The sequence below is a fragment of the Rhinolophus sinicus genome, linkage group LG11 (genome assembly GCF_036562045.2).
Source record: "Rhinolophus sinicus isolate RSC01 linkage group LG11, ASM3656204v1, whole genome shotgun sequence".
NCBI lineage: Eukaryota > Metazoa > Chordata > Mammalia > Chiroptera > Rhinolophidae > Rhinolophus > Rhinolophus sinicus.
The window spans coordinates 45,610,593-45,637,662 of record NC_133760.1 but is presented as its reverse complement, the minus strand read 5'-3'; the positions used below and the strand labels follow the sequence as shown (position 1 = coordinate 45,637,662).

The 27,070-nt window shown below is 52.3% G+C and overlaps 1 protein-coding gene across 3 annotated transcripts in view; it reads right to left on the bottom strand.

Moving 5' to 3' along the window:
• Positions 1 to 27,070, bottom strand: part of ZNF423 (zinc finger protein 423) — a 325,408-nt gene that overhangs the window by 183,324 nt on the left and 115,014 nt on the right. For all 3 annotated transcript variants that reach the window (XM_074314930.1, XM_074314928.1, XM_074314929.1), the window contains exon 3: positions 12,943 to 13,143. In XM_074314930.1, coding sequence (XP_074171031.1) covers positions 12,943 to 13,039 — 97 coding nt within the window. In that variant the 5' untranslated portion in view covers positions 13,040 to 13,143. The remainder of the gene's footprint in view (positions 1 to 12,942; positions 13,144 to 27,070) is intronic.

Sequence of the window (27,070 nt, the reverse complement as noted above, 5' to 3'; positions counted from 1 at the left end):
ATCAGGGCTACTCGGGGGCCTGGGGTTGTCCCCCAAAAAGGCACAGCCATCTACCCTTGCCACTGTCTGCAACAGCAGTTTGGAAAGTCATGATGCCACGCCGAACGCACCGCTCACAAGGGACCTGCTCAGACTCAAGCTTCTAATTCCGCCTTAATATCCAATTCTGTGTGTCAGGGAGAGCTGAACCTCGGCCTGCAGCAGCCGCGTCACCGTGCCCTGCGCACAAATAAAAATAGCTTTGGCGCTCGGAGCACAGGTTTCCTTGCCTTATCCTCTAGGGGTTCCGGGCTGAGCAGCCAGCGAATGGAAAGCTCGAGCGATATAAATACATAATGAACAAAGAGGCTCCTCAGAAGCACCCTTGACCTTCCTGCTTTCCTTGACTTCTCCCCTGCCTTTGTCCCCAGTGAAGCCGGAAATGAAATGACACTGTCAAGGGAGGTGACGGCCACAGGGTGCTTCCTTGCCAATCTCTCTCGTAGTTAAGCAGTAAACGGCGTTAATTGGAAGGGTAACCTATCCAGTCCTCCGTTTATGCCAGTAAAGTTTTGGCAGCTCAGACCATGATTTGAACAGCCACACCTGACAGGGGCCAAGCCTCACGTCTGCCCAATCTGCTCTCCGACCCTATAATCTGTGGCATTACAGCACAAGCCCACATCATCTCCCAGAAAAAGGGGGGGAAAACCAAAGCCAAAACCTGCACAGCAACCTGACACAGCCCCAAGCTCCAAGCAAAACGGAACGGCTCCAAACAAATCTGTACAGAAAACCTCCCCTTCTATAAATTGAGACTGTCTCCAAAATGTGACTTTCCAGCAGCGGCCAAGCCAGCCGGTGATGTAAAGGGCGTTTGCCATCGGCCCCTCCAGACCCACTTTCTCTACCCGGATCTGTGCCCTGGGAGGCAGACGAGCAGGGTCTTCTGCCTCAGGTGTCCTGTGCGGTTCAGCCAGTGGTCCCAGCAGAGACGGGGATGGCCAGGAGGTGACAGAGCAGGGTAAGTGTTCTCCTGGTCTGCTCCCTGGCTTGCCGCAGGCTGCAGTGTGCCTCTCCTGCAGCTGCTCTCTCCAGGGCCCGGTCAGCACCCCCGTTAGGTTCTGGACCACCATTGTCACTGGGACGTTCCCAAAATGCTCCCCGTCCCTGCTGGCTTCCCCTCACCCTGTCCACCTCTACAAAGGGCTCTTCATTAAATGCTCAGTTACGGTGTTAGAGCATGCCATCTGTTTTCTGTTGGGACCGTGACGAAGGGGGTGTCCTTTAAACAATTTTTAAGTAAATATGTTGACAAGTTGTTTGTTAAGACTGTAACAAAAAGATGATAGAGGAAGCAGTGTAAAATATAGCATCAGTGAGAACGAGAGATGGAGAAATCAGTGACAACAGGGGTGGCCAGCAGCGAGGCCGCAGAGGGCAGGGCCTTGTTAATGACTCACTCCCCCCACCACCCAGTCCCCAGCCCCTGCCCTCTGTGGCCTGGCTGTATGGCTGTCCGTGACTGTGGCACTTCTCCCTGCAGCTCAGCCACTCCTTCCACAGGGAAAACAGTCAGCCGGGTGCCAGCCCACGACATGGTACCTTCTAAAGGCCACTTCCGGGTCTCTTACTTGCCACCCCATGGGTGCTCCTGAAATCCCACCCCAACACCCTAGGGTCTCTTTCCCCTGGGTGACAGTGGGCTCCTGGGGGCAGGACCCAGCTGGATTTATCTAGCCCCATGCACAGCGTCCCAGGCTGACTCACCTCTTTATCATCTGTCGCCTCCTAAAACAAAAGCTTCCTGAGGGCAGGGCCTGGCGCAGAGCAGGGACTTAATAAAAAATTGAAGGTCTCAAACACAGTGTCCCTGTCCTCTGGAAAAGCAGGATGCACCCCTAGTCTGTTCTGTGGTCTCTGTTCCCCGCCCCCAAGAAGCAGGTGTGAGGGAGGTAGGGTTTGGTGGCGTCTGACGAGGAGGAGTCTCCACACCAATGGAGACTGCCTACAAGGATTGCTGGTTCTCAGCCCGCCAAGGGAGTGACCAGGGCGACACCCAGGTCACTTCCAACAGATCGTTTAATAATAGCTCCTGAGCAACGACGATGTGGCAGGCCAGAGACAGCACAGGTATGAGAAGGCAGAGCAGGACAGTGCACTCAAGAAGGTCACCTTCTACAGCAAAGACAATCATCGAAAAACAAAGCAAAAGAAATTAGAAATAACAAGAACCGCCATGCAGGAAATCAAATGGGGTGATCCGATAGAGAGTGAAGGAGAACAACTTTAGCTGGGGCAGGGGTGGCAAAGAGGGCCGCTTTCAGGAGGTGACATTGCAGCAGGAGGTGAAGGCGCTATCCCACTGAAACCTGAAACAGCCTCCAGGTGGATGGGGGAAGGTGCAAAGGCCCTGGGGTGGAAATATGTCCAAGGCTCAGGAGGGGGAGCCGACTAGGAGAAAGGGGAACCAGGTCAGTGGGGTGCATTGGTTCTAAGTGCAGCGGGAGAGGGGCAGTCAGGTAGAGCTGCCCTGGCAACAGGTGCTGGGAAGGGCCTGGGAGGCCACGGGCAGGTGCCAGGCATCTCTCCTCCCCAGCCCCCCACTGCCTGCCCCTCAGCCACCTCCCTCCCACTTCCTCACCACGCAGCCCCTACCGGCCCTCAGAGGGGTCAGATGCGCTGGGACAGATGTGACCTCATCATGCCTGTCACTGACATGCACAACCACTTCCAGCGTCCCAGGTGGTGGGTGGGTGGGGGCAGGGCCCGGGGGTGCATGCCCACCCCCCAAGCCAGTCTCCATCCTGCCACCTGCACAGCTGCCTCACAGCCTCAGTCTTCCCAGATGCTCCCCCCACCCTACAGCCAAATTCTAGCCAGTCAACTCCAAAATAAAACTGTTTAACACAAAATGAAGCATTTTATAATCCCCTGTACGTTTTTTCCCTGAGCTGGCACACACAGTGTTTAAAAACACTGCCAAAACACTCAACCAATCGTTTCGCTTTATTTTAGACCAGTGTCAGAGTTAAATTTCAGATTTCCTTGCTCTTTGCCTGTTGCACACCCCTCCATCCCCCCAGCCTTTATGAAGCCCCACCCCAGCTGTAAGGCCTGGCCAGGCCGGTGCAGCCAGGGAGAGGAAGACGGGTCCCCTGCTGGCTGCACTCCTTGAATCTCACACCCAGCCCAGCCGCCAGCGGGAGATAAATTGGGTTGGTTTCTCTTTTTGTTTGGGGATGTTTTTCATTTTTCTGTGTGAGGGTGTCATTTTAGGGATGCCAATCACAGGATCTCGGGGTTCAGAGAACCTGAACTGTTGACCGCTGCCAGCCCTTTGACCCCATCTCTGCATCCCACTCCCCCACCCCTGCGTCCGTCTGATGTGTCCATCTCCAGGCTTTTAAAAGGCTCTCGCCACCAGGAAGTTGCTCCTTATATGTGGCGTCCCTGTGGCTTCTGAAATTGGTCCTGGTTCTGTCTGTTGGAGCAGCAAGATTAATGGAGAGAGGGGTCAGGGTCTCCTCCCCACTCTCCCACTGCTTTGGGTAGAGCTCCCACTGGTTAGCCTCATCCAGAGGTGATAATAAAACTGTCAACCACTGGTTCACCATCACAGGAACGGACACCAGCTGACCTGGTGGGACTGGCCAAGCTGCGGCCTATCCCTAAGGTCGGCTCACCTACTCTGGGATCTTGGCTGCCGGAAGTTACATGACCCAAGCTCCTTCCTTCTGTCACACCATCTGTGCGCCCTTCTTCTGCTAGCAGCACCCTGGTTTCCTCTGGGGAACACTCTGGGTCTGCCAGGCGGAGCACGTGACCCGGCCTGAGCCAAAAGCCAACGTAGCTCCTCGCGGCCAGGAGATGCAGGCAGACTGGGTCCTGAGGCTTTCACCAGAGTCCCTGGACTCAGTCGCACCCAAAGCTAGTCCTACATCTCGATTTCTATTCCCATGAGCCACTAGCTCCCCTGCTTGGTATAAGCACGTTAGGGTTTGATTTTCTGACACCGGCCACCAAGAATCCTAACTTCCCAACTTGCAAGCATGCCTTTGAGGCCTCCCTTTCTGTCTTCCCCTGAATCCCTCTCCCGCTGTGGTCTCTCTGGCAACGCGTGGAACAGAGCAATTATCTCCCTCATCCAGCTGAGGCGGACGCAGCCATGGTGTCCACCAACAATTTTGGCAGTGACCTGGCTACTTGTGTCACTCCCTCCTCCGTACTGCTCGTGCAGGGTTGACCAAGTCTGCAGCTAGGCCACAGAGGGAACCAACCCGTTCTCTAGAACCAAATAACTACAGATAGGTCCATTCAGAATCTCCTGGCCCAAGTCAGTGAGGGGCCCCCTGTTCTAAAATGCAAGCTCCCGAAGGGCAACAATGGTATCTGTTTCATTCACTGCGCTATCCCCCATGTCTAGAACACTTCCTAGCTCATAGTAGGTGCGTGGAAAAGTATTCTGTGAATGAATGAATGAATCCACGCCAGGCGATGCTCTGGTTCTAAGGAACATTTGTTCCTCTGGCCGTCTGCTTGGTTCTTTGGGGGGCCTGGAGCTGTGCACTAGGGGACATGGGAAGAGGTTATCGATGGTTGTCAGCTATGATAAAGGACTCTCGCAGAACAACTCTCCTCCCGTTAACTTTTACCCCCAAATCAGGCCAGGATGCAGCTGGAGGCTTTTCCTATCTTCACCTACAGGCATGTCTCAAAGCCTTTTCTAACTTCCGAGTGGAGGTGACCGAGACTGATTTCTCAGGGAACACAACTTTCAGATCTTTACACCCAACAAGATCCGGAAATAGCACCAGCACCTCCAGAAGGAAAGCAACAGGGCTAAGGGGCTTTGGTCTCTGTGTTTCCTATCCATCTAACGGAGGTAAGAAGGGACACGGATGAAAGAAATTATAGGCCTTGATGGGAGAGAAAAAGCTGTGGCTGTTGACCAAAACTCCATGTAACTCGCCCTGAGTTTGCTCAGTGACAGTGAGGTTTTCGTGGTCAGACAATTAAGTTCGTGAACTCATTCTAGAAAAAGTACTCCATACCTCACTGCTGAATATCACTACAGCCACCTTCGAAGGACACCCCTTGGGAAGCTATGCACCGACGCCAGCACCTAGTCCACCCTGCAAAGCAATTTTGGAACTCTTTCTGGAATGGCCATCAGAGCTGTCGTATTACCCTTGATGTCCTGAATGTCATCAAAATGTCTTCCTTTCAATATTTCCTTTATCTTCGGGTAAAGAAAGAAGTCATTGGGGGCCAGATCAGGTGAGTAGGGAAGGTGCTCCAATACAGTTTTTTGTTTACTGGCTAAAAACTCCCTCACAGACAGTGCCGTGTGAGCTGGTGCATGGTCGTGATGCAAGAGCCATGAATTGTTGGCGAAAAGTTCAGGTCGTCTAACTTTTTCACGCAGCCTTTTCAGCACTTCCAGATAGTAAACTTGGTTAACTGTTTGTCCAGTTGGTACAAATTCATAATGAATAATCCCTTTGATATCAAAAAAGGTTATCAACATTGTTGCAACAAGTTCATGAACTTAATTGTTATACACATGTCCTATACATGTGTATTTTGGGGGTTGGGGGGCGCTTATTACTGAAATACCTACAGAATGAAGAGGAAAAACCTTACTAAGATTTTAGTAGCTGACGGGGGATGTAACATCTTGCTAACAGCGCTGTCCCAGGACCAGGACGCAGAGCTGCAGTACAGCAGACTGGCTTCACAGGCCCTGTCCATGCCACCTGGGCACCTGAGCCCTCAGTTACAAGGACTCACCCAGTGGTCACCTAGCCTCTCTCCAGCCTTGCCCAAGGCCTGGACACGATGCCTCGGAGGCCCAGCAGCAGAGGGATGTCACCAGGGCATGACCTGCCCCTTTTCAAGAGCTCCACCCCCAAAGGACCAAGAGGTAGAGGTTTGGGGGAGGGAAGGTGGGCCCCCCCAAGATGGGGGTACAACTTCCACAATGTTATAAGCATTCAAGGTCAAAGTCTCTCCTGCACAAGAAGCAAACAAAGAAAAGTCCAGTCTAAATGGTGTGAGGTTGGTGAGTTTGGAGAACTCAACCACGGCAGGCTTCATGTAGGGTCCCCCCACCTTCCACGACAAACAGCCACTGGGCCAGGCAGGAGCTGTGCAAAGGCCTCACCCATCAGAGAACAGGTGGGTGCCCAGAAGCCAGCACCAGTGCTCTGACCACCCCGGGGGCTGCCCTGCCTCCTAAGAATTATCAAATGACCCCTGGGGGTGAGGGGCATGCCAGCTCAGCCATCACCTCCCCATGTGACCTTGGCCAGGTCCCACATCACTGAAGAGCCTGCCCAGTCAGTGCTTTCAGATACCCTGGGGCTTCCTGGAGGTTTGGGGTTGGGGTGAGGGAGTGATAGGTGGAGCTCAGAACCTTCCAAACCCTTTAACAGAGAGCTCTGCAGTTATCTGCTTTATACACTGGTTGTGTTTGAGAATAAGGTTGCAAACCACTGAGCTAGATGACCTTTGGGGAATCTGCTTCCCTAAAATTCTAAGATGCAATGATGAGACTCTATCAAAAGCAAAGTGAATGAACTTCATAGTCGATGCCTGACAATCTGGCGTTTGATGCAACTAGTTTGCTCCTTATATCTGCCTGCACATGATTCCTTCCTCCTAAAGAAGACATCGTGTTTCCTGGCCACCATCCCGGGGAGCCCCTCTCCAACTCTCAGGGGTTTGTATGGAGTTGCCCAACTCCCCCCACCCTCAGCCTTGCTAATACGCATGTCTGTCCCCTCTGGACAGTGTTGCCTTGGGGGTTGAGCCTCGGTCATGGCTGCTCCACCATGAGTTAACCTCAGGACTTCTGTCCTGACAATCAGAAAGACTTCGGAGGGTGCAAGCCCGGAGGTGCTGGGACACCTCTGCGTCTGCAGGCGTGTTGATGAGGTTTGTGGAGACGACCTTCGAGGGCTGGAGGGACTAGAAACCAGCCTTCTCAGTTCCTCTAGCCAGTGAGTCTACTTTTTCCTTCTCGTCATTTTGCATTGAGTCTCTATGCAGATAGCACGTTATTAACTGAGGACCTGCTGTGTGCCCGGCAACCAAAGGGGTCATGGTGACTTCCTCCTCCAGCTAGGTTATACGTTCCTTGTTAACAGAACTCTCCTACACACACCCACTCACACACACAGGCATATAATAGGTATAATACTTGCTGATGTGACATGTGCCTTCTGCAACTTCCGAGCTGAAACGGATGCCAACAGGCTGGACCCAGACCACACGAGGAATGTACCTGCAACCAGCCTGAAGGCCAGCTGGGGGTGTGTCTTTTCCTCCCAGGACCTGGAGGCCCTGCTGGGTGTCCAACCACAGGAAGCCAAAAGACGCTTTGGCTGCTTCCAGAAAAGGTGCAGAAACAAGGGCCCAGCCTGGGAGGGGCAGCCCAGGCCCCTCCCTCCCCAGAGCGTCTCCACTGAGGCTCGTCCTGGGGGATGTTTGCAGCAGAAGCAGCACCGATATCAGGCACCACCCCTGGAGCCCACGCTGGCCGACCCTTAGACACAAAAGAACCCAGAAGGTGCAGTGATTCAGAAAACCACCAAGGTGGTCAAGCTGACTGGGTGGGAAAGAAGCAAAAGCCCCCCTCCATGGTGGAGAGCAATCAGAAACCACAAGGAATGCACAGCACACATTTCCTCTGGTGGAAACCAAATGACAGGTGGATTCTTCCCACCTTGGCCCCGCCTTCTAACTGTCCATTTGGTGTCCAATTTTGGAAAGGCCTGCAGGTCCCACAATGTGCTAATAGCATCACTCTACACAATCAAGTCAAGGGGACACATTCTGTAAACCTGCAGACTCACAGGAGGGGAATCATAGCATCAGCATCTTTTCAGACGACTCCCCTCCACGTTACCGCCGGGAGCCCGGGCACAGCTGCCCAAGCCCAGACGGAACCACAGTCCCATGCGGCTGCCGGCTGCCCAGGCACCTTCTGATGGGGACTCAGAGTGCAGGGCACAGCACTTCGGGGACGGTTTCACACGGGCCACCGGCCAGGCAGACCACCTGGCCCATCGTGTCCCTTCCCAAAGCAGCGTGCTAGCAGGCCAACACACACAGCCAGCATCTCCCAGGACGGTTGTGTGGGGTGACATCTCTATACATTGAAACACCTTTTAAAGACACTAGGAAAGGTGGCTATGGAAAAGCTGCTGATGACGCTTCATCTTACATGTGAAAGAACGCTTTTATGAACAGATTGCCTTCTCCACTGACTTATTTTTCATCTAAATAAACAGTACCCCCTCCCTAGCACCCAGAACGGTCCCTATGCAGACTCCAGGCGCAATAAATGTTTGTTGAATGAATAAACCATCTCTTCCCGCTCTTAACTCCCCCTTCTGATTCCACATTAACTGAAGACCTACTATGCCCGGAGCCCATCTCATACCTCAAAGCCCTTTATCCACGGCACCTCCAGTGTCTGTCTTATTGCAGATACCTCTGTCCTTCACAGAGGGACAAGATCAATAAACGTGTACCTAGCACCTAGCCACAGGCCAAGGCGAAGGCGACCCTGGGGACAAGAGAAGAGAGCAAGACCTGTAGTCCTGGCATCAAAGACACACGTCATCACCAGTGAATGGGCTGGCAAACTTTTGATCTTTGCCAACGTGGTAGGTAAAAAAAATTGTACTTGCCTGTGGTTTAAATGTACAGGTCTCTTATTATGTACAGGAACTTCTGAATCTTTCTAAATGTTTACGATCCCACTAGTATTTCTTTTTCTGATTCCATTTCTGTCCTTTGCACATGGGATATGTTCAAAATACCTAAAAACCAACCAATCCAAGCGGGCGCTGGCCTTGGGCAGCCCGGCCTTCGCCCTGCATTCTGCTGATTTATTGGTTATTTTCCTAGTGTCGGTAGGAGCGCTTTACACATTAAGGGAAATATCTTTTGCCTGTGATATGTGTCTTTGGTTTGATTTATTGTGGTTTGGGCAATGCAGAAATGTTTTGTTTTTATGTAGTTGAATATTTGTCTTTTGTTTTATGGCTTCTGGGTTTAGGGTTATATTTAGAAAAGGCTTCCCCTCTCTGATACTATTATATGTTTTTTAAAACTCACTTGTTTTCTTTTAGTATTTTTAAGTTTTCTTTTTTATGTTTAGATTTCTGATCCACTGGGGATTTGTTTGGTGTTCAGAGGAGGAAGGAATCCAATTTCCTTTTTTCAGGATGGTTGCCCTCTTCATCCCAACCCCAATTACTGAGTGACCTGCAGTGACACTTTCCTCCTACACTACATTTCCATCTATTCGGGGTCCATGTCTGGTCTCCGCCATTCCCCTGGTCTGTCCCTCACCACTTAGAATTCCGCAGCTTCAGAACATGTTTTAAAACCTGACCTGGTTACCAGCCCTGTCCATCATTCCTCTTCTTTGGAATTTTCCTTCTATCCTCGCATGGTTAGTCTTCCTGAGGAACTTTCGAATCAGCGCGTCCATTTCTGCATCAATCCCATCGTCCCTTTCATTGGCTAAGGTTAACAGGTAAGTTAGGGGCCACTGACATATTTACGACATTAGATCTTTCCACCCAAGAATAAGGTCTGCCTTTTCATTTATCTAAGGCTCTTTTGTGCCCCCCCACCCCCACTCCCGTAGTTGATTCTGTTTGTCCCCTACAAACATCTAGATATTACTTCCTCGCTTGGTTCCCTGGTCTTCATACATGCTGTGGCTACTGGAAGTGGGGCCCTTTCTTGCTGGGTGTTTTCTAGCTGGATGCTCTCTGCCTGCAGGAAAGATCGTCCTGTGGGGGTATTAATTGGGCTCGAGCCCCCAAGCCTTTTGCACTGTGAGACAACGGCTGACAACCAGGTGTTGGGCATGCTCCCACGGGCCGAAGGCACGCATGCCCTGCACCTGTGCTCTTGGCAGCACACAGCCAGCGGCTGGCCTATGCCCACTGTTTTGCCCAAATGGAACCAGTACGAGGGACGCCCCACGCAGTACAGCAGGGAAGGCCCCACCCACACAATTGGAGCAAGAAAAGGGCCTGAGCCAGCACACAAAGGCGAGCTCTGGCCAGCCGGCAGATAGGGATAAGGCTGGCCAAGGTGCAGCCTCCACGCAGCCCAGCCCTGTAATTAGGGCCCACAGGTCACTCTGGCCACAGCTGAACAAACCAGGGTGTAATTAACTTTCCACCCAGCTTTTTACGCAGCAGCATTTCACCTTCGCCAGAAAGGGAGGGCCTGCCCTTCCAGAGGGCCTGGGGACACACTCCTTGGTCCCAGTCCTCGGGAAGGTGGGGCAGCCGAAGGGTGAGCAGCGAAATTAACCCACAGGGAGCAGGTGTTTTTGCTGTTGCTATTTGAACAAATTCCCCTCCTCTTATTTTTTTAACTTCAGCATTCAAACAAGCTGGAGGTTAGGTTGAAATTGCTCACCAGGCCCTGCTTGGGGGTGGGGTGGGGGTGCTGCCTCCACATTCCAGGGGTGACAGCCCTCTGTAGGGTATTTTCAAGAATCAGACAATGGGATTGACAGGTGTCACTGCCCTCAGGCCCCAAATTCTCCACAGCAGGGAGGGCCCACCTTCCCTCTAAACAGGACTCATTTGTTCCCTCAGAAACATCTGCTGAGTGCCCGGAGCACATCCGGCCTCAGCAGACCACGACCCTCTCTGAAATGGTATTTGCTGGGCTGTCGAGTGTCCACTTCACTCTCCAGGGTGTATGTCCCATGTATCCACCCAATGGCCCCACGGACACCTCTGAGAACAGGTTTGAAAACCAGTGCACATTCGAAGGGTGTGGAGGTGTCCTAGGCAGGGACCTATTTTGAATAATACACATGCTATCCCAGCAGTTTATCCTGTCACTGGGTAATCCTAAGAACCTCTGACGTGGGGGAAATAACTCCTCATGTATCTCTTCCGTCCTTGTCTGGGAGACTCCCAGACTGGGTCACACCTTTACTGGGGGGTAATGAATTTCTCAGTGATGCTCTCAGACCAGGTCTTTCCCATAGTCTTTCTAGGAATTTCTGACTTCCTTCCAATGCTCCAGGTTTGGGGGATATTCCTGGCCCCCACGTCCCCACGGAGGTCGTCAGTGGGGTCCTGTCAGGAAGCAGGTAGGAATATTGGTGCATACCACCACCTCAGTAAGGATGGCTGCAGACCCTGCAAACGGGCTGCCGTGATTTCAGCCAAAGTCTGAGGCTGTCAAGAGAAGAAACTGCCACGGGGAAGAGAAAGCTGCTCGGGACCGACGCACGAGTAGCTACCACTTCTTATTTCCAGCACAGGCCACCCCCAAAGTCTCACATTTTTCTTCGCCACCTAGAAATGCCACCATTCTCAAACATGTGGCCGGAAATGTAAAAAGCTCCTGGATTCAAGAGAACTGGAGGGAGGGTCAGCCGTAACAGTGCTGGGGATGGGACCCCACAGCAAGAGCTGCAGACTCAACAAAGTGACACTTAGCAGGGGTCCTGAGGGGCCCTGCTCTAATAACTAGACATTTAGGAAATAAAAAGCATGGCTTTTAATTAGAAGATCAAGTCATTGATTGTTTTAAAAGTTAAGTGACAACATTTCATTCTGTTATAGTTTTAGCATCCACCTCAGTTCTTGGCTAAATGAAGAAATACACCAGCATCTATGATTTTCTCAAGTAGGGCAGAGTCCATAGCCCAGGGTCCTGAAAACGTCCTGGCTCAGCCACCAAAATAACTAAATGACCTTAGTAGAACAATCACCTTTTCCTCTCAGTGCCTCAGAATTCTAAGATTATAAGTCAGCCATCGCCTCCGCCCCTGGTTGAAATATCATAAATTCCAAAAGACTGGGGGTTGACTTGGTGAGCCCCAAGAAGTTCAAGTCTATAAGAGTCCTCTTGGGCACATTGTTTGGGGTATCTGTTCCCTTCAGAGGTTGACAAGCACTTGGTCTAGCCAGGGCTGTGCAGGTACGAACATCACTAGAGGGAAAGTCATAGCAGTTCCCCCAAACACTGGGCTTTCAAACTTCCACGATGGTATGAAAGGTAAGGGAAGTGAGAGCTTTGTATACCAACCTACTTCCTACCAGCAAATTTACACCCCCAAAACAGGAGACAAGTCCCCTTTGGAACACAGGTCTGGGATTTTAGGTCCTCTGTCCACAAACAAGCATTCAAAAAGTTTCATCAACAATCACGATAGAAGGAGGTATCTGGGGGTAACTGTGTAAAGAACACAGATGTTTCAGACTCCTTGCTCAGACCTCTGCATCATGGTTGCCACTCCCCCAAGGAATGCACATGCCCCTGTTCCCTAATCCCCCCCCACCCACCGCACCCCCAGTACCCCAGACACATAATCACACATAACCCGTGAAGTCTTAAATCACTCCTATAAAGCCGTGGCCTTGCCCGCCTTCTCTGAGGCACTGAGGAAACAGAATAGGCCTAGCAGTTCCCAGCCACTCAGAGAAGAGGGAGGCCAAGCACAGAAGTGGAAGTGGGTCCTTTTTTGCACAGGCTCTTCTTGGCCTGTGACAGTCTCCCCGTCCCATCACAAACCCTGCCTCAGCGCGCACGCCTTCACGCAGCTTTCCACACTTAAGCTGCTTAACTTTGCACTAACAACCTTTTAATTGCTGGGTTCCCAAAACGCCTTCCAGAAATCCGGGATACAGACCCGTCCACTTACGGCCCACGTGGTACGGAGTACAGACTAGGGGAGCAGGGACATGGTGCCCCCACCGAATTCCTGCCTGCCGGAAAGCTGTTGCTTTTATGTTTAATTGTATTTAAAAGGCGGATACAGGGTACCCAAGATACTACAATAAAATGACATTAACTGTAAAATTACATTATTAATTCTTTAATCTCACTTGAGGCTTCAAGCTGTTGCTATGTCCAATTATCCATATAACCACCTGTCAGAATCCCGGTGCTATTTAGCATTACCTCCAGGACAGCGGTGGGCCCGGTGGTCCGTCAGGTCTGCCAGAGACTCGAAGTCCTGCTGACAGTGGTCGCAGGTGTAAATTGACTCGTCCTCCATGTCTTCATCGTCCTCATTTCTCTCCTCTTGACTTGTCACGCTGTTCCTGTCTTCCAGTGCACGGCTGTTTTTCTGATCACACCCGGGCTCTCCTTCTAGGCCTCCTGCCAACAGAAAGGATACAGTCATGTCAGCTGACAGGGTCTTGGGAAAGAAAGGATTTGAAAAGAATTGCCCGGCATTTATTAAGATACATTTAATTACTCTACCACCCAGGATCCATTATTCTTGACACCTCTCAGTATATTAATATAGGGGGGTGTTTTGTAGCATGTGGTGCCATAATTCACAACTAGAGTCTTTAATTCTTGGTGCAAATCTTCTGTGGGGATTTCCGGTCATCTCCCCTCTGTGCAAGGATGCCGGGGGTTGTGACCCATCAGGGAGGTGAAAATGCCTTAGCATTTTGGCTCCTAAAAACCAATTCTCTTACACACGTCTCCAGAGCCCCCAGCAGCTGTTCCTAACACACCTATGCTTTTCATTTCCCCCAAAGCCTTGCAATTCAGAGCTGGGAGATCTTGTAGCCAATTTCATCCTCCACACGACAAACCTCGAGATGTGGTGATGATGTTGGCTAGGTTCTTTGCAAAGATGTCCTGATTCTGGATCCAGGAAGCACACCTGTTTGCAGGACCTTGGCTAATCAAATCGCGAGCTTCAAATGCACCTGAGCCTTCCCTCATGCCCTGGTATCAGCCTAGACAGTGAGAACCAGCCTTCGAATCATTCACCCAACTTCTTTCAAATACAATACCTACTCTCTGCGTATCACTGCGCACACACGTGGCCAATCTGTACAGAAAAGGGAGCTCATGGTCTGATAACGATGCTTGCATTTGTGTAATGTTCTGCCACAGTTACCTACGGGTAGACCCATTGCACAGTCTCACACACCATATAGCAAAAAGCGATCACGTGGTCCCACCCCTGCCTTCAGAGTGGGACAGCTTTGCTATCCTCATTTTACAGGTAAGGCACCTGGCATCAGCCCATGGGATGCAACGTCCCCAGGACCCTACAGATGTTTAACTCGACATGCTGGCTCCTGCCTAGTGCCCTTCCCTGAACAGCTGGAGGGAAGTGGAGCACAGCCTCAGTCTGATAGATTAATAGGACACATCAAGACTTGTAAACCAAAGTGCAGAAAAGGTGTGCTCACACACAGAATACTTCAGCAATTCCAATAAATGTCAGTGGATTAAATTTACCCATGAAAATGCACAGACTCCAACTAGAAAATTGAAGTGTGTGTGGTCCCTTCCCACAGTCTGTCCTGGAAATCAGATCTACTCATTCAGAAACTAGCAGTGGTTTAAATTAAAGAGAACAATCGCTCTGATGTGTAAAGATACTGATGCAAACATAGATGCATGTGCAAAGGTGTTTGCATGCATGTATGCGTGCATGTGTGAGTCACACATAACACTGCAGTCACAGAAAAAAGGTTTCAGTACACAACCTGTAAGACTCCAAGGGCTGGTTGACAAAGCAAGAAAGAGAAACGAAGCAAAGAGTGCATTCGATTCACAGTGGAAGGCACAGTCCTATAAATATTTCAGGTTAGAAACAAATACTGTTATAAGGACTCTCTCTCTATTTCTCCTGGCGGCACAGGACCTGCGCTGCCAAGCACCCGGCACCAAGAACCGGCAAACACCAATCAGCTCATCGGAGAGTAAGCGGCCACCCTCCGTGGAGGGGAACGTGGCACGACACCCCGCTTGGAACTGCGCGGAGGCAGTAAAAATCAATGTTTCCATTTGTGACCTATCAAAACATCTCTCTTCTTACCAATTAAGGGATGTACAATTTTTAGGTTCTTTTATTATCAGAACACGCCAACTCCCAGCAATACAGAAATCCCATTAAAAGCCAGGCAGCATATTTATCTCAGGAAATCTGATCAGCTGCTACAGCGACAGCAAGAAATAGAAAGCAAAGAAATGAGAAATATCACTTGGAGCCTTCAATATTATAAGTCATAGTACAACCATGGTTACACCGTCAAGCGCCGGCTCTGAAATTCCTAGTTTACAGTCTCTTCCCTTAATAAAAAAAAAAATGTTCTGGGGGGTGGGGGGAGCCATAATTCCAGCTTTATCTACTACACCAACTCTCCAGATAATAAGTTACGTTCAGCACGTTTGTGCTACTTTACTTAACACACAATTTAATAGACATATTTAAATTATCCCCCTGTTATTATTTTTTTGCCATATTTACTTGGCAGCACTTTCCATAATAGCTCATCTCATCCACAACTGGAACCACAAACATTACAATGCATTTGATCTCGTTAAATCTGGTACATCCTGTTGACTCAGGAGTAGATAAATCAGAATGTCAACTCTTGGGTTTTTATAAGGCAAAAACCCATAAAGTCATCCAAGAGTATAAATCTGTTTTAAGGAACTGTCACCTCCCCTGCCGCTGTCTACTAATGGGGAGGCAAGGTGGTTGTGTGGAAAGGGGCGGGAGAGGGCAGGTGGGCAAAGGTGGGGACCTCATCATCTGGGGTCCCATGGGGTCACACAGCTGGCCAGCCTGACCCTCAGGAAGCCAGAGAGGGAAGAAGTTTGGGGGGATGGGGGCTTCCCCGATGGGCCCATCCCCCATGGCCCCTGTGCTGTGTCAGCACCGTTGGGACCTGGACAACAGGAAGGCTTCCACGCCTGGAGGGCTTTGCTCTTGGCAAGGCGCTCTCCTGCCGTACAGCCTCTGAGCCTCGTGATTGGCAAAAAGAGCAAATGGGGTTATTTTTCCATTTGCAGGTGAGAAAACGGAGGCTCGGAGGGGTGGCCCAAAGCCAGAGGAGGAATTGAACCGACCAGTCTGTGGTAAGCAGCACGCCCCTCCCCCAGGCCCGGGGCCTACAGGAGCCCCCACGGCCCGAAGGTGGGAGCTCTGAGGTCAGACAGCTCTGAGGGTGCCAGTCCCCCGAGGGCGCTCTCTGGAGTCACCTGGTTTCCAGGCCCACCCCGAACAGCTGCTCATTAAGGGCCTGGAGACTGAATGGGCTTTCCCTACTCCCTTGACCCAGCTGTGGCTAGTCAGGGGCGGTCCTGCCAGTCCCACATCCTGCCCTGGAGGCCCCCGCGGGTCCTTACCGGAGTGAGCAAGCAGGAGGCAGAGCCCAGAGGCCACCTGATGGGGTCCCCATCTCCATGCTGCCTCTTGTTTCCCACATGGTGACCTCCTGGGCCTGCACTACAGTTGACCCGCCAACCACCCCAGGTCCCACGAAGCAGTCAGCGGGCGGGGAGCTCATTTCTTTCCATCAAGGCTTCCGGGGTTGGGAAGGACTTCCAGAAAATGGGCTGCTGGCACCTTTCCCCCAGTCCCCAACCACGTTCTCCTGGGGACGGCCTGGAGCAGCTAGAAGCTCACTCAGGGAAGGCCCAAGCCAAACAATTTTGAATAGTGCCCCCGGCCCCGGGGCCACGTGCCTGGCCAGGGAACAGAACTGCCCTCAAAAGTGGGCCTCACACTCCAGCCTGGACACCTCACAACCTAGTGGTTTCCCGATGTGCACACCTCCCTCCTTCTGCCTGGGGGGGTCCACCAAGAGCAACTAGCACTTACTGTATGTCAGGTGCCTCCTGAGCACAGCCAGCCAGGTAGCCCTTTGAGTCAGGCCCTGTCATATCCTCCCTTTACAGGTGAGGAAACTTGGGCTCTCCGAGGTGACAAAGCTTAAGCAATCCCACAAGTGGCAGGTTGCAAACACAGCTGCGTCTGACCCAACCCTCTGCTGCAGTCTTCCCACCGCAGAGACTCAGTGAAAACATGAGCCAAGTGACAAGGAACTTGAAACACTCTTCAAAGTCCTATGTAGGGTCCTCGACGTGGCTCCCGGGGTCCAGCAAGGACTCTGCTGACCTCTCTGACGTCACTTATCTCCGCAGCCACACAGACTTTCTTTCGTTCCCTTGAATTACGTGTCTTCCGCCAAGGGCTTCACCCCATTCCCCCACCTGGATGATTTCCCGTAACTCTTCACCCACTTAGCAGGGTTCCCCACAGGCCCGAGTGCCAGTGCCACATACGTCCCCATCATTCCCTCCCCATAGCTCTCTGCCCTTTGCAGTCAGTGCAGTTGGCACACGGTGCCCTCACACTTTTGTGGGTGAATTTGTTTATACTCTGCCTCCCCGTGGCAGACTGCATTTCCCCAAGACGACCATACCAACACCACCCATCCCACCTGCTCCTGTGGAGTGAGTGCTTACACTCACTCTCCCATCAAGAGCAGATCTGATTCTGCTCCTCAATGCCCCCTGGGCTGGCAGGCCTTAGAGACTCCCTTGGCCACTAAAATGCAACGGAAATGATATTCTAGGATAGCTGAGGTTAGGTCAGAAAAAAGCTTGCAGCCACCCCTCGGTCTCTGGGTCTCTTGGACACTGCCATGTACGAGAAGCCCAAGCCACATGCAGAGTGGAGGTGCTCCAGTTGGCAGCCCAGCTGATCTCCCGGCTGCCAGCACCCACTGCCAGCCATGGGAGGGCACCATCTTGGGCATCCAACCCACACGAGCCTTCCGGTGACAGCAGCCACCGGCTGAGACCAGTCAGGCACAGAACTGGGTGAAATCATAACTGCGGCAGCTCTGGGGTGGTTTGTCACACATCAATGCCCAGGTGGAACACACCCCCAGCAGGCCGTCCGCTCCATGAGGGCAGGGACTGTGTTTGTCTCTGCTCTGCACCATCTCCCCCACCCCTCCTACAGAATGACATACAGAGGTGGCCCCATGAACACGAATGAATAAATGAACTGGTTTCAAAGAAACAAGTGTCTGAATATCAATACAGGGGGAGAGGAAGAGGTTACACTACTCTTTGTCTGATGGTAAGTGTCAGGTTGAACCATATGAAGTTGCCATCTTTTCGGTCAACAAAGCCAAATATTGGGGATGGTTCAACCTATCATGTGATGGGGCCACCCTGTCCCACCAGCTTCTCTCTCAAAGCAGGAGGAAGAGGGTACACCTACACTGGCGAACCCCACTACACCACGCCCACACATCCCAGACTCCCTGAACCCAAGAGATGAGCTTCAGGAACTTTCTATGAGCAAAGAGAGGCAATAGCAAAAGCCTCCAACTTCACTGGTTTTCATTAAAAAGTAGTGACTTTCCCCACCCCAGGACTAAATAGCCCCACTGAAGCACTCACTGCCCTTGAGAAAGAGCTTTCATTCAAGATGGTGATACAAGAAAGACAGGAGGACCGTGCAGAAAGGGCGTGCAACAAGGGACACTCAGCCAGAAACGAGGCCCCACGTCCTCTTGAGGGAAGAGGCAGCAGAGACCCATCAGGGGTGGAGGGAGGTGGTTCAGTGTCTCCTGCACCTTAAGTGGTGCTGCCAGGGTGCGAGCACTTCCTGGTACCGTCCTACGCTCCTCAGCCCATCCCGTCGCCACAGCAACCCCAGGCGGCAGGACTGACTGACATCCCCACTGTGCAGGTGGAGAAACCAAGGCTCAGTACCACAGCCACAGGGCACATGCTGGGAAGGGCAGAGCCTAGATTCAAACCCAGGACTCCTGGTTCTAAATTCCAACTCTTAACTGCTCCACAGGAGGGCAAAAAAGGGAATGCCTGCGACAGGCTGAGTAGGGGACAGCTGGCTGAGTCCCCCCAGGAAAAGGGGAAAGGGAGAGGCCTCAGGGGCCAGGCTGCCCACGGGCTGCCAGGTCTGGGCACAAGACATTTCCTACCTTCTCAGCGAGGCTTCTCGAGCCCATGACTCAGGGTCATCTGGGCCTCACCCCTCCCAGGGGCCAGCTGACAGGAGCTCAGCCCAAGGACACCAGTGAGGGTCTCTTCTCTGTGACCCAAGTCCCCACCAGCACGCAAGTCAGAAAGAACCCCACCAAGAAGGTGGCCCCTTCTCCTTCCTGGAAGGGACCACAGGGATCAGCTAGATGGCAGGGAGCCCTGGGGCCCTGAGAACTAACCAGGGACAAGCAGGGGTCCCACCTCTGGGGCTGCAGGGCTGAGTAGCTGCCCAGTAGAGGCAGGAGACCGCCTACGCCCAGGACAGAGAAAATGGGGGCAGAGTTTGAGAAGCGTGAGATACCCCGGTACCAATCATCACCCATTCTTTCCTTCACTCACCCCACATTCACTGACTGTCTACTTCGTGCCAGGCATAACACACCATATTTGCTATGACATACAGGAGACTCCCGGTCCCATTCATCTTGGTGGCCTCAAAGCCCACACAAAGCCTGGTTCAAAACAGATACTTAATAAATAAGGGGTGGGTGAAGGAATGAAGAGATGAGTGGGTAAACGCGAAAGAGGAAGTAAGACAGAAAGGCCAGCATCTTGGGCCAATGTCGGCCATGGACTTGGGTTCAAGTCTTAGCTCTAGGACCCCTTCACCCAGCCCCATGAGTGACCTTGAGCAAGTCACTTCTCCTGCCTGAGTCTGATTCTTTACATGTCAACAAGGAGCTGATCACGAGGGACTCTGTCCTCTCCTGCCACACAAGGTGGGGGTGAGGCTCCCCTGAACGAGAAGAATCGGGCACAGAGCTAAGCACAGATACATGCAAGTCCAGGAGCCCTGTGGGTTTCGAGGAGCCAAGCGGAGGCTGGAGCAGAGGCAGGTGGGAAACCGGAGGGTGTAGGCAAAGGTGAGACAGGGAGCAGGGCAGGGGTGGCTGGTGAAGTGGAGGAAATGCCAGGGACGGGGCCAGGTGGAGAGTGGAGAGGCAAGAAAGTCAGAGCCGGAGGCCAGCGAGGCCTGGGAGGCCCCCCACTTCTCCTTTCTTCTCCCAGTCAGACCTGGACGGGAGACTGGACCATCTACCTCCACAGAAATAAGAATTACCAGACAATGAACTCGAGGCCTGTCCAGGGCTTGACCTCGGAACAACTGTACGGGGCGCATTGGGGGTGCCTGTGTGAGAGTCCAGAGGGCTGACAGAACCAAGTGGTTGCAACACAGATGGTTATTAAGCAAAGACAAGCAGCAGACAGCTAGAATCATGATCCAGGGACTGTCCAGATAACTGAGAAAGAACAGGAGGGAATCACACATTATGGCCAGCCTGCCTGGGTTCAAACCTATATGCCACCACTGAACAGCTGGGGGATCGTGGACAAGTCACTTACCCTTCCTGAGAAAAATGTAATGAAGTGAAATTATTGTAATGAGGGAATACAGACAAAACCTGGTCCCTGGCCCACAATCAAACTTGAGAAAACCGTAGCTCTGATTACTGTCTGCCTGCCACTGCTGCCATCAAACAGTGTGGGCAGCGCCCCGACTCAGGTGAGGGTGGAAGACATTGTTCTACAAGGAGGGCTCCCTTGAAAGGCACAGAAATGTCCACACCGACAAAAACATCCACTGGACCAGGTGAGGAAAGCCCTGAATTCAAGTCCAGGGTCTCCCCACTTTCCATGCTGTGCAACGTTGAGTAAGTTACAAGCCCACCTCCTCCAAGACACAGCGTGACCTCTGCCAAGGGTCTGCCCCAGGCAGCCCTTGGGGAGACAATACAGACATGTTTACTCTGCAATTTACAAGCCCACTTTTCCTGCACTGCCCCCCTGTACATAGTTGGGAAGCCTCCCAACAGAACACACAACCCAGGAAGGTGTGTACCGTTTTCAAAGTGTTTACACTGGAGAAACGTTTTTTGAATAGAAAACGCATACCCTGTCCTCACAGATCATGTGTTTCCTACAAACTCTTTCATTAGCAGTGTTCCCGAGAGCCAGAGGGAGTAGGGGAGGAAGCACCGTGGGACCTGGGCACCAGGTCAAGCCCCAGGCTTAACCTCAGCCCGGCATTTGGGCCCGGCAGGAGAGGACATGGCCCTGTGAACACTTTCTCTCGCTCTCCAGGGCTGGGGGATGCAGGATGGGAAGAGCTGGGCAAGGAGCCTGCCAGCCCCGATTAGACATTCTGCTTGTGCATCCATGGCTGGTCCCAAATTCCGTGAGGCAGCCACTATTTATCTTCAGGTTTAGAATATTTGCAGTGTGGGCAGCGAGGTAACATTTAACACTCAGCCTAAAGGGTCCCTTTGGCGGCAGAGCTGTAGGCAAATATTTTAACATATAATTTGCTGTCCAAGTTCTACTTCTTAAGTAAGGTAGCACCTTCCGGCTGGCTGTCTGAGGGGTGGGGTGTGCCTGTTGCTCTCCTATCAGTGCTGATTTTCTGTGGATAGAATTTCAAAGCCATGGTCAGTCTGATGCTGGTTGTGACCCGGCTGCATCGCACAAGCTTTGCTGGGACGTTCAGCCTGGCTGACAACACAGGACTGGGTACAGGGGCCCCCGTCTCCACAGGCATGTGGTTGACCACAGAAATGCCTACAATCTTCCAGAGAAAGCCTCTTCGGTGGTCAGGAATTCCAGAACCTGAGGCCAAAATGATTAGCGGCATGAGGGCAATCCCTTCCCTCAGACCAGATCTTCCAATTCATCTGCACCCTTCACCTGGGGACCCAGTAAAGGAGCTGTTACCATCAGACCTGCTTTCCAGAGGGCAAACTGAGGCTCCGAGGGTGGGACAGCCACTCTGACAGTCAGAATGTGGATGCCCCCATCACTGTGCAAATGAGTGGAGTGGGCGGGGCAGGGGAGGGGCACATACGCCCACCTAAGGGGGTGGCCCCTGCTAACCCTCTATGTAGCTGCCATACAAAAAAGTGAGGCCCAGTGCAGACACGTTAGTTGTTGCTTTTTAAAGGAAATCCCTATTTTTATGAGAAATCTCTGGATCGTTAAAGGTTGACTTCAAGTTTTAAGGTAACAGCATGGAGAAAACAACAGGCCTTGAAGGACTGGATACAGCCTGAGGGGAGGGTCTCTGCCACAGGGCATGTCCAGCGACAGCGGTCAGGCCACCTTGAGCCCAGACAGGGAGGCTAGCTGGGCACTGATGAAAGTGTCCCTTCCCTTCCTTGGAGATTTAGGACCCAAGTTCAAGTCTACTCCTGTGTGATCTCTTTACTTACACTTCTGAGCCTCAGTTTCCTCACCTGGGAAATGGGGATAATGTCACCTCCTCGGGTTGTGGGACCTCCCAATGGGGGCTGCCTTCCTGGGGATCTCGCCCCCGGTGTCTGCCACCCAGGCCCTGGTCGGCAGTTAGCTCCCCCAAAGTTCCAGCCCTATCAGACACAAATACTCCACATCTAGTCAGTCAACAAACATTTACTGGGCACCTACTATGTGCCAGTCACTGTTCTGGGTGCTGTAGATGCATCAAAAAACAAAGCACAGCTCCTTAACCAGCTGAGGCTCATGCCCTGTCACCAGCACGTTGCCCTCTGTGGGTGTCCATGAATATCTGCTGAACAGATGCATGAGTCCCCCTTCCCAGGGACCTTCAAGTGCTGAGCCCAACCCACAAAGGCAGAGATGGCAGCTTCCTCCAACCCAGTTCCCAACTATGACGGGCTTGGAAGGAGCGGAAAGGAAAGGTGGTAGGTGGATGGAAGGGAAAAGGAGGGGCAGAGCAGGAAGGGGGAGAGAAAGCAATCATAAACACCCCCACCAAAAAGGAAAAAATGCTATTTTTGCAGCAAGTCAACAGTGTCGCCCCTCTGAGCCCCCCAATCTTAGTAAAACTGACCTCACCGCATGCAGTAATGAAGAACAGCCGGACACAGCCCCCCTGGAACCATGAAAATTGTGCACTGTTACCTCCTCGTGACCTCCTGAGGCCGTGACCACTCTGCCCTCTCCTTGCTGTCATGTTTTGTCTCCGATGGCAGCAGGGAAGGTGGAGATGGAGGCGCAGACTGAAGGAAGGCGGGGGTGAGGGGGATGGCGGGGCAGCGTGGGGAGCTCGATAGAGCCAGCTAATTTGTGGCCAGCGCCCGTGGCCTGGCACGCTAATTGCTCAAGGCGAGGCTGCTGGGGCGCAAATCATCCCCTAGTAGCTGTAGCAGAAAGAGGAGCCCCATGGGGGATGGGAAGGGGACAGGGGAGGGGTGTGTACCCCAAAGACAGGACCAGTGGCCAGGCTGAGCGACAGCGGCTCGGGGTCAAAGGCAGATGGAGCCCAGGGCCCACGGCCACGCCGCGGTCACCCTCTCTGGGCCGTGGTAGCTCCATCTGTAAATTAAGACAGGGACCACGGAGCAGCCATTTTTGAACCAGTGCCCCTTAGCAACTGGTCGCTGTGCCAGGGGCAGGCCCAAGAGCAGAGCACCGCCCTCAGCCCTGCACTGAGGAAGGCTGCTCTGTCTGCTGAAGACAAGGAAGTCCAAAGGGTCAGGTACACACGGGGCACCCCTTCTTTCCTCTTTCCTGATCCTTTCCTGTTGGGACACCTGAAGGTCACTTGTGCCAACGAGCAGGCTCCAGGCAAGCAGGGTGAACATCAGTTCTGCTCACCTTGCCCCCTCGGCCCCCACCCAGCACCAGCAGAGGGCCTGGTATACAGCAGGTGCTCAATAACTACGCGTTGAATGAATGAGTGCAGGAAGCCATGTGGAAGGGCCTTCCTACTCTGACATTTAAAGATCCATCCACGGTCTGCATGTCTCTGGGGAGGACGAGACTGTGGGGACAAAGCCAAGAACAGGCCCCAGGGCCTGCTCGCTGCCCCAGGACTAGGGAGCGGAAAAGAGTCCCTGGCCCAGACTCCCGGGAGCTGCTGTAACCCAGAGGCCAGCTGCCCCCAGTGACCCTCCAACCTAAGGTCTCCCATCCAGCCCCGGGAGGGCCTGGGCAGCCAGGAGCCCCACTCCCTCCAGCCATAACCAGGGGCTGTGGAAAGCCTGTAAAAATCATTATGACAAGTCGCTGCCTGGAGGTGGGCTGAGTCCCGGGGATCAGGAAGGAGCAGCTGGAGAGAAGGGAGCCTGTGTGATGGGGTGGTTTGCAACACGCTGCTGCTTCTGAGAGAGAGAGGCCAAACGGAGGCGCAGTCAGCTTGCAAGAAGCCACCTCCCGCTGACCCCCACCCAGGCCCCCACCCAGGGAAGGGGTGGCCCCAGCCCCCTCCGGGACCCACTGAGCTGTGTGCTCCTCACCCCCACGACTTAACCTCATCCACTTGCTAAGGCTGCTGGCTTTCTGCTGATTTCCCTCCAGCCCCCAAGAGGGTGTCGAGTACCCCAAGTGGGCTGTAAGGCATTCCGGAAGTCTCGAGAAACCGCAACGTCAAGGGCCCAGACACATGTTTGAGGGGCCTCAGCAGGAACTCGCCCATCCCTTGGGTGGGATGGATTTAAGTGGGGAGGGCACTGCGCCCACACCCGCCAAGGAGACCAAGTAGTTCTCGGTGCCCACGACTCATGGAGGCACATTCCTACACAAAGAGGATTGACCACAGGTCAAAGGTCAAGTGGGCAGCGCAAAGGAAACTTCCAGACCCCCCTCCCCCAGGGGCCTGGCTGCTTCCTCTGCAGTGGCCAATATCGGAGTGATCTATATGCACACGCACACCCCCCCAGCCCACCCCCCACCCCCCTCGCCCAGTCACTTAACTTGGATTTCAAACTGCTCACGATGGTCTTCAGTCAACATGAAGCAGAAACCTTTTATTAAATGCTGCTAATTTTTTATTGATCACACTGTGAATCATTTCATTTTCCATTACCGCAAATGTCTCCTATCGGGGCGCCACGATTACAGCTTCTTTATTCAGTCTCAAGCAACTTGTCACTTTTAATCTGTTTTCAGTTTCAGTGTTACTCAAAAATTAGAAAGCAGGCTGTCTGTGTCATTACTGCTTTAGTTTAAAAAAAAAAAAAGTTCCCATACAGGAAAGGTTATTATACTTGGAATAAATATACATGAATCAAATGAAATCCCTCCCTGACTCTAACCAATTTTAGCATTAGCTTTTATAATTTTTTTAGGTTTATTTTCATGGAAAGACTGTTCGTAATTATTGCTCGTGCTCTCCCAAAACACTTATGTTACTAAAGTGTGAAATGTCTTCTAACACAAAGACACATCTCTGGGAAGTAATTACAGAAATGCATTCAAGGGCAATAATTCTATATTAGCTGTCAGCAGCAGACATCCTCTGAAAGGCACTTGTTATGAAGGAATTACTTGTGTCACCACCGAAGGCATGGCGGGCAGGCCCAAACTGCAAGCCTGCGTCCGACCAGACACATGCGCTCCCTCATCAAGGGTCAAATTAAGTTTAAATCATTACCTTGAAACCCAGCAAACGCGTCCCTCACTGGATTGTGGAGCCGTTTTTTGAGGAGTGCTCAAGCACAACCTCGTCCCATTCCCAGCATGGTGCAATTACCCTGCGTCTCTAAAGGCTTCTGCCAGGAGCTTGTCACAATAGGGAGAGAGGAGGTGGCAGGGTGTCTATTAAATGCTACCTCATGTCACCAAACAGAATTTTCAAGAATTATAAATTGCCGAGACGCTTCGCAGCTGACCCCCTCGCGTTAAGAAGAGCCTAGAATATTATCAGGAAAGCGCAAGAATCTGCATCAGAGGCGGAACAGGACTCTCAGTGGGGAGCGCCCGGAGACATAACTGAGGGGACGGGGACTCAGTGGACCATCTCCTCACCCCGTAGAAGGTACAACTGGGGTCTGGGCGGCCATGCCAGCTCCATTTGGGGCGGAGAAATAGCCTAAGATGAGGACAGGTGGGTGCGGCATTGCGGGCACTAAGAAGCTCCACGGTCACCCGGGCTTTGTCCCTAAGTGTTGGCAGGAGCCTGGGTCAGTCTGCTTGCCTCCAGTCTCTGAGCCTCGGTTTCCCATTGCTAACAACATCCCGCTTCAATGTTGTGGTGAGGGTATTAGAGGAGGAACCAGAAACAGCAAAGGACATAGCCCCGTCCTCTGCCGGGCCTGGTTCCCCCACCATGGAAACGTCAGGACTGATTCCTGGAGCCGTTCGAGGAACCGCCTGGCCTCTGAGAGCAGGGAGAAAGCATGGGGCCAAGAACAGAGGATTCAGCAGGTCCCACAGTCACCTCAGGGGACCTAGTGAGACCCCTGCAAGCCTTAGTTTCCCCATCTCCAAGACGGACACCCTGAGGCTCACTGGCCTGGCATGGCCTGGTAAATCCAAGAGTGAAACACGAAGCAGGGCTTCTTTGGCTGCTCACTCATTGATGTTGCCAGAGACACGTGCTTCCTAAGACAGCTCGGGGCAAAAGGCAAGAGAACTACTTCTCCCAGCAGCACAGGCCGCGCCCCCCTGGGCAGTCCTGGGGTCAGCCATCCCACCCTGGCCACCGACCTTCCTAGTAGCCAGCCCTCCCCACTCCACCGTGGAGGCTCACATGGGGCTGGACCCACCTCCAAGCTCCAAGACCTCAGGCCTGGCCAGTCAGGGATGGACGTGGGACCCAAGACAGGCTACTGAGACACAATCTCCAGACACTTTCTGGAACCAGTGGGAAAGAAGTCTCTTAAAGTGATAGCAGGACAGCAGAGCAGACAGGTAGATGGAGAGGGGACAAGGGGTGTCTGAACCAGGCCCTTGGGCCCAGGTGTTCCATGTGGAGTTTTATATGCTAGAAAACTCCTGTACCTGAGAGTTCCCTGTGAGAACACCCATCCCAGAATTATCTATCGTAGCCAAAAAAGTTAAGACAGCATCGATATGTCCACGAGCCGGAGATGGAGAGAGAAACTGTGGTACCTTAGAGTAGACAGCACCCAGCAATGAAAACAAATAGGACAGAGCTACACACGTGAACAAAGATTACACGTCAACTATTTGCTGAACTAGGTGCATAAGAACTATTAATATTTCCAACATTGAGAGAGGAAAAAAAGCAACTTGCTAAAGATGATGGTAATACAGTACGTACAATACGATATTTACAGAAAGTTTAAAACATGTGCACTGACAGTACTTATATAGCATTCGTATGTATTTCTGGAAGAGAGATACACAGGGAAATGACCGATGTCAAGCCCTGGGTGGGGGTGGGGGTGGGGGTGGGGGAGGGCAACTGGGAGCCCCGTTGGCTGATGGGTGTTCTGTCCCTTAAACTGAAGGGCGCGTCCCGGTGGTCATTATTTTATATATCTGAAATGTTTCATAATAAAAAAAA